This window comes from Stegostoma tigrinum, chromosome 3 (genome assembly GCF_030684315.1).
Source record: "Stegostoma tigrinum isolate sSteTig4 chromosome 3, sSteTig4.hap1, whole genome shotgun sequence".
In the NCBI taxonomy this organism is placed as follows: domain Eukaryota; kingdom Metazoa; phylum Chordata; class Chondrichthyes; order Orectolobiformes; family Stegostomatidae; genus Stegostoma; species Stegostoma tigrinum.
In genome coordinates this window covers 93,218,186-93,230,354 of record NC_081356.1, presented here as the reverse complement: position 1 = coordinate 93,230,354, position 12,169 = coordinate 93,218,186, and the positions used below count along the sequence as shown (strand labels likewise).

General features: G+C 38.5%; 1 protein-coding gene across 1 annotated transcript in view; it reads right to left on the bottom strand.

The window, feature by feature from the left end:
• Nucleotides 1-64: 64 nt before the first annotated feature.
• LOC125451131 (ATP-dependent Clp protease ATP-binding subunit clpX-like, mitochondrial) overlaps nucleotides 65-12,169 on the bottom strand; it is a 59,152-nt gene continuing 47,047 nt past the window's right edge. The window contains exons 10-12 of the mRNA XM_048527899.2: nucleotides 10,284-10,376; nucleotides 956-1,062; nucleotides 65-467 (exon numbers count right to left, since the gene is read on the bottom strand). Of these exons, the coding sequence (XP_048383856.2) occupies nucleotides 386-467; nucleotides 956-1,062; nucleotides 10,284-10,376 (282 nt within the window). The 3' untranslated portion in view covers nucleotides 65-385. The remainder of the gene's footprint in view (nucleotides 468-955; nucleotides 1,063-10,283; nucleotides 10,377-12,169) is intronic.

Genomic DNA, 12,169 nt, shown 5'->3' with positions numbered 1-12,169 from the left:
GATCAAACCCTGGACATCCAGAGACAGATGCTGCTGGTTGGAATCTTAACTAAATTCCACCATATTAACTGGTTAATAGTTAAGTTGGGTTGCGAGGCTTAACTTGCTTTCTTGAGGGGACTTATTTTGGGTGCTACATGCAATAAAGTTTAAATGATTCTTTCAGTATTTGATTGTGGGTTTTCTTATGTAGTTGAATTTAAGGTAGCTTTGTAGTAATTTACATACAACACCGTTCATGCCCATCCCAGGTTAAATAAACTAAAAACAGCTAATATGTGCTAACAACTCACATTTATTGATCACCAATGAGCTTTTCTTGCTTCAGCTTATCCTCCAAAACAGTATTCTTATTGTACCCAAGCAATATTCAATATGTGGCTGATCATTTGTTGGTATCAATTCTTTTAATCCAGCCATGATCATGGCGACTAAACTCATTGTTGTCTTCGAGGTTTGTTGGTGTTCTGTAGAATCAATTATTGTAATTTAGTTCACAATGCAATAGAAAGGAGAAGCTTTAAAATTGCACCTTAAAACACAAGTGCCATTAGTATAAAGTTATGTATTATTAGCTAGGACACCTTACACTTCCTTTTTGAAATAGGATCATTAAGAACAGATATATTGAAAAAAAATTATAAGGAATGCACTGCCAATTAGAAATTGAAGTCCAGCAGTATAATAGTGTAACGTTAAAGAAAATATCTGTTACCAAGCTATCAATGATCTATGCTGACACCACAGTAATCTTTAATTTTATACATAAGACAAAATAAGTCATAGTATATGCAAGGAATACAGACCAGAATTGACTGAGATGTTAGTATTCTGACTATTTTGATAGTGAATTTGTAATAGTTACATTGTGGGTGTAATATTAACATAACTTTATGATTCTTTTGCCTGCTTATCTAATCACAACAATCTAGATGATACAAGTGCAGAAACTTACCTAACATACTGGGGACCCTTCCTACCCTCAACAACATCCTTATCCACATGAAAGCCTACAATATCTGAGTTAGGAATCTCGTACATAGGTTCCATCAGTAATTGTTCCTGAAATAAAAGGATACAAAATTATCCTTCAAAAATGTAACTTTAACTACACTTTATTAAGTTTGAAGGTTTTGTAGTTAAGTCGTTTTACTTGAACCTTGGAGCAGATAAACGTCAGTACGAACTACTTTAGCAATGACTTTCTCTCTGTTATGAGGACCAAAGTTGGATTTTTTTTGAATGACTGCACAATCATCAGCATTAACTCCCCAGATATTGAAACAGCTTTCTTTCATACGCAGCAAGACCTGGACAACATCAAAGCTTGAGCTGATAAGTAGCAATAAGTGTTTCTCAAAAATACCAAGAGAATGTAACCATCACAAATTGGCTTTCTGTTGTATTAACTTCACTGGAAACCCCACTGACAATATTCTGAGCAGTACCACAAACTGGGCATTCAATACCATGCTGCAAGGGCAGGTTGGATGTAAGGAATTCTGCTTTCAGTAATTTACCTCCTGACTCCTCAGTGCATGTCCACTTTCTATAAAGTCTAAGTCAGCAATGTGATACAATATTTTCCACTTGCATGAATGGGTGCACCTGCAACAATACTTGACACTTGATACCATTCAGGACAATGCGGCCTGCTTGACTGGCACCCTGCCCACCATATTCAACATCATTTCCTTCACCACCAACACTAACTGACAACTGTGGGTCCCATCAAATGAGATGTACGGCAATAACTCATTCCTCCAATAGCATCTGAAAAACGTATGACATATCCCAACGAGAAGATACATAGGAATGCCACCAACTGCAAGATCTCCAAACCACACACCATCCTGCCACGCAATCACATTGCTGTGCCTTTTTGGGTCCAAATCCTTGAACTCACTTCTTAATAGCACTGTGAGTGTATCTAATGCAAGGCTACAGAATATCAAGAAGGCAGTTTACTTCCACCTCCTCCAGGGTAATTAGGGATGGACAATAAATACTTGCCTAGTCACTGATGCCCTTTGAACAAAAGAAACAATGGAAGTGCAGTAACCACAGAAAGCCAAATTGAAGCACAATATATGGTTAATACTTCAATGCAGTGAAACAAGGAATACAATATCATTTATTCCCATCTTTTTTACACGTTGTTTCTAATCTCACTCAGGACATAAAAGGAGTGTGGGGTTTGATTTTTACATTAGTGGCAAGAAGTATAAGTCAAGAAATTTCCAGATTTGGTATGTCCGTTTTGACATTTATTCTAGGGATGGATGCATGCACAAGTCAGCAAAAACGTTTCCTCTCCAATACGGTTGATGACTAGAAACACAAGCTCCTGAAAAGCTGGCCCAACTACACAAAAATTGGAGGGGTTTAGGAATTGCCTATCCCAGCTGTGAAGCTGGCCAGGTGGAAATGCAATGTGTGGGTTTATTGTATCCACATTGGTGAAAGATATGGACAACTAGAAAAGGAACAAAAATCCATTTTTGAAGATACCCAGTCGTGCCAATTCAGTGGTGAACACTGTGATATTTGAAGGCCAGTCTTCCTGCGCTCTCAGCTGGTGATGGGACATGAAGGCAATTTTTGGAGGAGGGGTGAATTAAAGAGTTCAAGGGGCAAATATAATACCACACAGACTTAAATGTAGTTATGTTGTTCCACAAAACTGTGAAGACCACTAATACGACAACAAAGTGTGACATCAGAGGTATTGAAGGAAAACCCCGCTCTCACTACAAAATGGTGCTCTGGTTGTGTATTACTGAGATAATAGGCTCAATACACAAAATAAGAGAGTAACAAATTGATTTTAGAGCCAAGCAGTACTGATGTTACTGAAGAAACCCAATTCCTCCTTCACAGAGAGGAAATAAAATTGGAAAGATCATTCTGGTGCATACTCTTGGAGTATATTTTGCACCATTTCAAAATAGCATTAGTGAAGACTAGGCAGCAGGCCAATTATTACCTCAGTTGGCTGCTGGTATGTGGTCAGAAAAAATGAATGAAACAGTAGAAATGTGACAGAATATAAAACTCAAATAACGTATTTGAAATGAAGAATAATGGAGTCAGTCAAAATGTTATATCATATTGGGATTTATGAGGTGTGTTTGCAACGTAAGAGTGTTTCTGGGGTTGAACCTTACGTTTTAACATGAAAGTAGTATTGTTTATCAGTGCAAAAGCAAAACACTACAGGTGCTCAAAATGTGAAATAATAACAGAAAAAGGAGGAGATACTCAGCAATTGGGGAAATGGCGGTGTATTGGTAATGTAACCCATGAGCCCAGATTAATGGGGCAATGGTTCAGTTCCAACTTATGATTGCTGGTAGAATTTACATTTATTCATAAAATCTGGAATTGCAAGTTAGTTACTGCGATGGTGTTTATGAATCTATCATTGATAGTTCATTTTTGCAACACTCTGGTTCACTAATGTCCTTCAAGGACAGAAATTGGCTTTTACCTGGTCTAGCTGACATCTCGTCGACCAGACCAGCAACGTATTGACTCCTATCTGCTTTGTCTAACAGTTTGCCAGCGACACTTGTAACTGTTTAAAGAATTAAATTGCCTGACATTCTCAGGAGAAAGAAACCAAATTAGTATTTCAAGACTGTGTCCTTTCATCTGACGAAATATTGATGAAAGGAAATGATGAAATGTTAACAGTTTCTCCCTCCACAGATGCTCCACAGCTGTTGAGCTGATGTTTCCCAAAAATTGGTTAAGTTTCAATTTTGGGTTTTTCTCTGTGAGCTCTGGCGAGTTATCGCATGAAATTCACTGCTGCTCACCTCATTATATGTGGACCTTGCCTCTATGATGCTCACTTTCATGACCATGTACTCGATAATAGCAGGGGTGCTCACCGCTACCAGGACATCCCGGGATATCTGCTGTGGGTGCCATGTTTAAAGTTCAATTGTGTACCAGGTCACTGCTAGCCATGAATAGCCATTCACAGTGCATGTTGTAGGTGGTAAATGAAAAAGAACAACTTCTGAAGGCGCATGGGTGACACAGTGACAATTCAATGTAAATGCAAACTCACATTTATGAATGCGTTACCTCTCTGATTGACTATTACTATAACTGCAGCTACAAAAATCAAACTACACAGGCTACCTGTCCTTAATGCCATTCCATGCCCGAACGTTGGCTGAAGAAATGCTACTTCTTCCCCAAAGCCCAGCATAGCTCGACAACATGTCATTGTTCAACATGGGGGCGACACACCTTAGAAAACCTTCAGTTGACACCTTTTGTTTTTAATTGGACAGGTAAGAACTAGAAGAACTAATAAAGAAAAATGCTTCTGGAAAAAAAAAAGAGTCTGCTTGCCTTTTGACCAGTGGCAAATTCACAATCAGTGAATGATCAAGAGCTAATTCAGATACATTGAAAGTGGTATCAATTAAGCCCTGTCTGGCTTTAAAACTAAAATTAGGAACGCCAAGGAGAAGATATAAAAAATGGATAAGTAAAATGAAGAAAAATCCAAAATGGTTCATAAAGGTGATAGCGAAATGGCAGAATTTATTTTTTCCTAGCAGTTATCCCTCATTCTCTCTAAGTTCTGAGCTGAAGTTATAACTACAAACAAGACCAAAGTGCTGAAAACAAAACTAAAGGCAGGGAACTTATGGTGAAGCACAAGAGGTAGCATACTTCTCTGTCCCCCTCTTTAAGAAAGGCAGCTTAAAATGGTGAAAGATGGCTCTAATGTAAGAAAGTGATTTGATAACAAACAACAGAAAACAAAGACAGAAAAAAATGCCTGACACTGCAAAGAGGTATAACTTAGATCCAAACATTGGTCAATTCAACCACTTTCTTTTCCAAATCATATGAAAATAAAAAAATGTACATGGGACATCATCACTGCTTCTTGCTTTGGTGTGAATGTCCCCTACAGGGAGAAGTCTGTAAATTTTAAAATACCAATAATGGATAATAATGGAAAAATAGAGAAGTCAAAATTATCTTGAAACAAAAAAAAATTACGTTACACTGCATGGTTTTATACTGAATCTTCAACATCATATGGTAAACACAGCAGAAGTAAACATCTAACCATGGACAGGCAATCTATCGGCAGTTAACGAAAGGCTAAATCTTTTATATCCTGGATCAGTGAATGAATACAGACAGTCAAAGAGGTTCTCACTGAAGGGCTAGAAGGGTTAAGAGAATAAACCCTTTGGTACTTCTGACGATGACCAGAAATATCCTGATCATTTTTTTCTGATTTTAGAAGATCAACATAAACTTAAAATTAGCTATAAAGCAAAATCGTGAAGGGTAATATAAATAAATATTTTGAAACGTATTGATTAATCTTGGATTTTCATGGATTTGTAAAGCAAAGGTCACGTCTGATTAACTTCATTGAATATGTTGAGGGGGTAATAGAGAATGTTGTTGAATAAGGTAATGTGTTTGATGCAATCTAAGTGAACTTTAACAAGGCTTTTGACAGGGACTCATATGGCAGACTTGTCAGAAAAATAAAAGCCACTGGAATCCAATGGAGAGTCATAAGATGGATCCAACGATTACTCAGTGGCAGCAAGTAATGATGAATGGTTCTACTCCCAGCTTCGGAACAGCAGGGGAGCTCCAGTTGGACAGAGGAAGTGTTTCAGTGATAACTTCAAGGACTCACTGGCAAAGTGCAGAATTCCCACAGACTTCTGGGAATCACTGGCCCAAGACCATCCAAAATGGAGGAGGAGGCATCGAGCTCCTCGAGATTTGACATCTGGACAAAGCAGAAGCCAGGTGAAAACAGCGAAAGCAGCGCGCTGCCAGACCAAGTCCCCACACATCCCTTCCTGTCACCAACATTGGTCCCAAATGTAATATGTCCTGTGGTAGCCACATCAGTCGCACAGCCACCTGGGCATTCACCTTGAGCGTAGAAGACAATTATCCTCATCTGTGAGGGATGACCAATGAATGATGAATGGTTGACAGTTGTTTTGTGACTGGGAGGCTGTTTACGGTTAGGCATTGCAGGCCTCACTACTCAGACCCTTGCTTTTCAATATGTATATCTTTGATTAAGATTTAGACATAGCGGACACGATTAAGAAGTTTGTAGATGGCAACAAAAATTCATTGTGTCATTTATAGTGTCAACTGCAGGAAGACATCATTCAAATGGTCAGATAAGCAAACAATGTGAAATGGAATTCAATCCTGAGAAATGTGAGGCAATGCATTTGGGAAAGATAGAGAAAGGAAATAAAAATGTTACAATACTGAGAAATGTAAAGGATTCAGGATTGCATGTCCATTGGCATTGATTGCGAATATATTATCTTTAAAAACCTGTTATCATCTGCACCAGCACCGTCAGTCTAGAACTGTCCTGTATAGCTGTTGCTATTTGTTCGGGTCACAGCAGACAGGAGGAAATCAGCACTCCACACTGCGTGCAGGGTCCTAGAATCCTGCTGGACAGGTTGATGCTGATGCAGGACTCCTCCTGCCCTAGTCTCAGCAGTAGAAGCCAAGACACTAGACCATGCCAGCCTGCTCCAAGGTTGCACCTGGGTTAAAGACGCCTTGGCCACCTGAAAGAATGCCCAGCACACTAGGAAGAAGTCCTTCTTCACTCTGCCAGTGTAAGTGCCAGAATCTTATCTCCAATATCTCACATACCACTACAGTTAATCACTCTCACTACTGTCTGCAACATCTTCCCCACTTGCTGAACCCACTCCATCCTACACTTCACCTCCACCACGAACACGACATGCCCTCTGTGCTGCCTACTCAGTCACTCAGGACACCTCTCCACCTGCATCAACAGGAGCAGGGGTGACATTCACTTTCATCTCACATAATACAAACGTATGAATATACAAACAACAAACAGTTCAGCCTCCTCTTCCAATGAAAAATGTGTTGGCTGATCTAATTTTAACCTCATAAAAACTGAAAGAACTGTAGATGCTGTAATTTAGACAAAAATAGACATTGCTGGAAAAGCTCAGTAAAGTTTCAGTTCAAGGGAAGGGTCACTAGACCCAAAACATTAACTCTGATTCCTCTCCATTGATGCTGCCGGACCTGCTGAATTTTTCCAGCAATTTCTATTTTGGGCTCTGATTTTAACCTCAACTCTACATTCTTGAATACCCTCAAAAATCTGTCATCCCTTCATAATCAGCAATGTATCTACCTCTGCACGAAACACTTTCAAAGATTCTGCAAACACTGCCTTTGAGGAAGAGAGTTCCAAAGACACACAGCCCTCAGGGAGAAAAAAAAAATCCCCATTGCTTTCTTAAATGCACAGCCCCTCGTTTTTAAACTATGACCTCTACTTCTAGATTCTCTCGTAAAAGCAAATATCCTTTCCACGTCCACCTGTCAAGTCCTTTCATGATCTTACATGTTTCAATTAAGTCACCTCTGACAATTCTTAACTCCAGCAACTACAGGCCTATTCCATCTTGCCTTTCCTCAGAAGACAAGCTTCTCAATCCAGGTATTAGTTTAGCAAGCTTTGTCTGAACATCTTCCAATGCATGAACAAATTTTGTAAGTAAGGTGACCAGCATTATACACAGTACTCCAGATGTAGTCTCACCATTGTCCTATATAACTAAAGTATAACCTTCCTGCCCTTGCATTCAACTCCCCTTGCAAAAAAACAGAACATTCTGTTAGCTTTCCTGATTACTTGCTGTACATATATACTGACCATCTATGATTCATGCACCATGACACCCCGGTTTCTCTGAATCTCAGAGCTCTGTAATCTCTTGCTATTTTGATAATATGCTTATTTTTTAATCCTTCTGCCAAAATGCACTAATATCCACTTTCCCACATTGTACTTCATTTACCAGACCTTTGACCATTCCTTCAACATATCAATATCTCTTTGTAGTCTTATGTTCTTTTCATAACTTAATTTCCTACCTATTTAAGTTTGTGTCTTTAGCAAATTTATTTACCTTACCCTTGGTTTCTTCATTCAAATCATTTATATAAATTATAAAAAGTTGAGGCCCCAGCACCAACCCTTGTGGCACACCACTCAGGACATCCTCCCAACCTGATAAAGATCCATTTATTCTTACTGTCTACTTCCTGTTAGCCAACTAACCTTCTATCTGTGCCAATATGATGCACCCCGCATCATGAGCTTTGATTTGATGGGACATCATATGTCTTCTGGAAATCTAAGTACAATATATCAAACGGTTCCCCTTTATACATCGCATAAGTTACTTCTGCAAAGAATTGTAACAAAATAGATATAATTTTCCCTTGACAAAACCATTTTGGCTCTGCCTGATTATCTTGAACTTATCTAAGTGCCCTCTTACAATATATTTGATTATAGCGTAATAATATTTTCCCAATGAGAGATGTTAAGCTATCAGGCCTGCAGTTTCCTGCTTTCTGTCTCCCTGCTTTTTTGAATAAATGAGTTGCATGAGAAATTTGCTAATCTAAAAGAACTGTCCCAAAATCCAATGTGTTTTAGAAAATTAAAACTAATTTGTCAACTGTTTCACTTATTGCTTCTCTTAAGACCCTAGAATGAAATTCATCAGGACCTGGGGACTTGTCAACTTGCAGTTCCAACAATTTACTCAGTAATATTATGCCGGTGATTGTAATTGTCTTGAGTTCCTCCATCTCTTTCAATTTCTGATTTACAGATATTTCCAGGATGTCACTTGTATTTTCTCTAATGAAGATCAATGCAAAATATATAATCAACATGTCTGACATTGTTTTATCCTCCATTACTAATTCTCCAGGCTCATGTTCTACAGGACCAACACTTATTCACTTAATCTTTTCTTTTTATGGAGAGGATCAAGGCTCAGACTGCTCTAAGCGGGGCTTGGACAGGTATGAGAAGCCGCCCTTGATGTATTGTGCCAGATCTCCCTGAGCAAAGGCTATTTTAACTGAGGCTTGATGACAAACTTCTTGATTTTATTTATGCACTAAATGGCAAGGTAAGACAGCAATAAAATGAATCTCTAGCTTTGGTTGAGAAGGCAAAGCATAAATCAGCTGGGAAAGGCAATGCAAGGCTTGGATACTGTCAACTTCAGGTATGTTCAGAATGAATGAGTGCTATGATAGCAATCAAAGAGCCTGGAGATGCAGTTTGGTCCAGTTCATCAGTCAGATAGATGCCCGAGGTGTCCTTTCTGCTGCTTTACAATGAGAGTTGTTGGTGAAGCCCAGTGTAAAGCACTGAAGTGCAGAGTAATCCTGAAAGTGTTCAAAAATGACCCATGAGGCTCATAAAGACATCTTAGACGCTGACACATGTCAGATGCCAATGTGTATTTACACAGGATGCATGTGACCAGTGCCCATAAGGCATACCCTGAGATGTGGTGCCCTGTTTCTAACGTAGAGGTTGTTCGGCGCAAATGGCTACTTGAATCCATCAGGGCTTTGCTTTGGTTTCCTTGATAAGTTTTCCCAATGTTGAGCTTGTTTAGCAAGTTTGGTAACACAGGGACTAGGAGAAGGAGGAGCCCAATGACCTTTTACACCTGTTCCACTATTCATTATGATCAGAACTGATTCTCACTCTCAACGCCATATTCTCATTTTCTCCCCCATACCCTTTGATACACTTAAAAATCTAAATATAAGGGAAGATGAATATTAATGAGGCAAGTTGGGCTGTTAACAAGGTGTTTAACATACTTTAATACCCATCAATCAGCAACTTGCCACTGCCCATCAAGAATCCTGCCACATCACTTGTGAAAAGCATAAAATATCCCAACATCACCACACTCGTCATCTGATTGCACCACATATCTCTCCATAGCAAATATTACTCAGGCCAAAATGAATAAGTTGAATGTCATCCATCCATGTCATAAGTTTTCTATGTTTCTATCAGAATGTGCATACCAGGTATTCTGATTGAAGTACCATTTTAGCCCACAGCACTTCAACAACAACAATGACAGCAGCAGCAGCAACCACTTGTATTGATATATCACCTACTTGTATAACAAAACAAAGTATGAAATTGTGATAGTTCATCTATCCTTCTGAGCAGGGCCTTTGTTATAGTTTTGATGTGATATCTTGCAAAAGAGATCAAGAAAAACATTTTGCATTTTTTATGGCTGATTATTCATGGATCTACCATGACTGGTTTTGAGCTAGGTACTAAAATGTTTAAAATTTTACATCCAAAATCCTACTGAAACCTTACTTAAATACAGGCAGCTCAGTAAAAATAAACTTACCATGATTGATCTCAATCCTCTGGCCCCTGTATTCCTTTCAATTGCTTTACGCGCAATAGCATGCAAAGCTGCTTCCGTAATAGAAAAGTGACACTGAAATAAATGGTCCAAGAAGACTTCTGAGAAAATTCTTATATGACTGCTGTCATGTTATTTAGGTTCAACTTTTAAAAATCATCTATGTTAACATTAAATAACATATTGTACCTCATTTTTGGAAGATACTTTTTAATTGCTTAAATGTATTTCGGAACTAAAGAGTTAACACTTTCTCATCTGGTATCCATGTCAAGAAGATAGACTAAATGTCACTGCTACTTGAGAAACTTGCGAAGGAGAGTGCAGCTTATTCCTTATGTGAGATCAGAAGCCCTGGCAGGGTGGCTGGCAATTTCCATTAAAACTAAGGATCCTTTGTGTCAGAATTGCGGTGTTTTGCAAATTATGGTAGTAAAGTCATTGTACAATCTGTGACATAATTTAGAAATACCCATCCAATAAATAGGTGCACTCATAACAGAAATTTTGCCAATAAAAACTGATGCTCATAAAGCAAATCCTAGATTGTGAGGCATATGCCAGAATTTGTGACTTTTTTCAAAATCTCAAGTAAGATTTTCTTCTGCAATAAAGAAATGTAATACAGTGAGTCCAACTCTTGGTAAGATTAGAGGGCTACCAACTAAATAAATAACAGCAGGCTCTATGCAATGAATCTGCTCAGCAACTATAATAAGAGATAATATAAATCTGACATGGTCTATGTTTCATTATATAGTTATTCAGTTAATTTGCACAGTAATTATGTTCTCATTAAGCATGACCCATTGTCTGCCATCAGCAATGTTTTTGAATAAGTATTTCATGTAATGATACGTAATGAAATGATTCACTTCAGATCAGAACATTACAATATAAAATCAGATTGTGGACTTCCCAAATACGCTGATTCAAAAAACACAAAGAACCATACTCTTGCAATTTCACTGATATATTCCAATCACTGGTGTTAGTCAGCAGAGAATGGTCTGTTGAGTGACCTTAAACATCTTGTAGTGAGAGAAAGGACACAACTATTTTTATATAGTGTATGTCATATATTCAGGTATCAGCAAAAGGAGTACATTTGGTGTTGTCATTTTGTAAGGCAGACAAGTTTCAACTATTAGCATGGGAGACCAACCAGATAATCTGTGTTAGCAGTCCTAGTTGAGGACAAATAGTAGAGTCTGAGAGATTCCAGCACCTGCAGTTCTTGATATCTCTCAGGATAAATTTTGGTCATGTTACTGGGAGAAATCCCAACTTTATTTCTTTAATTTTGTTTATTTGAAGGAACTAAATATCCTAAGGCATCTCCAAAGATCCATGCTCGCTCATATCAATAGGTGCATTCTATTGTCTGGAGGTTAACAACCTGGTTTCTGCTTTTACAGTTTAATATTTATGGAGTTAAATTGTTTCAAATGATTGGAGGTGTTAGTCACCTTTTGTTTTCCTCTCAACAAACTCTCTCTCTCGTAATGGTGACATGAGGAAAAACATTTCCATGCAGTCAGTGGTTGGAATTTGGAATACAATGCCTGAAAGTGTGATGGAGGCAGAGTCAAATGAGGCTTTCATAAGGAACATAAGAACTAGGAGCAGGAGGAGGCCATCCGGCCCCTCGCGCCTGCCCCACCATTTAATAATGTCATGGCTCATCTTTTTCAGACTCAGCTCCACTTACCCGCTCACTCACCATAACCCTTAATTCCTTTACTGTTCAAAAATGTATCTAGCCTTGCCTTAAAAACATTCAGCGAGGTAGCTTCAACGGCTTCACTGGGCAGGGAATTCCACAGATTCACAACCTTTTTGGCAAAGAAGTTCCTCCTGACCTCAGT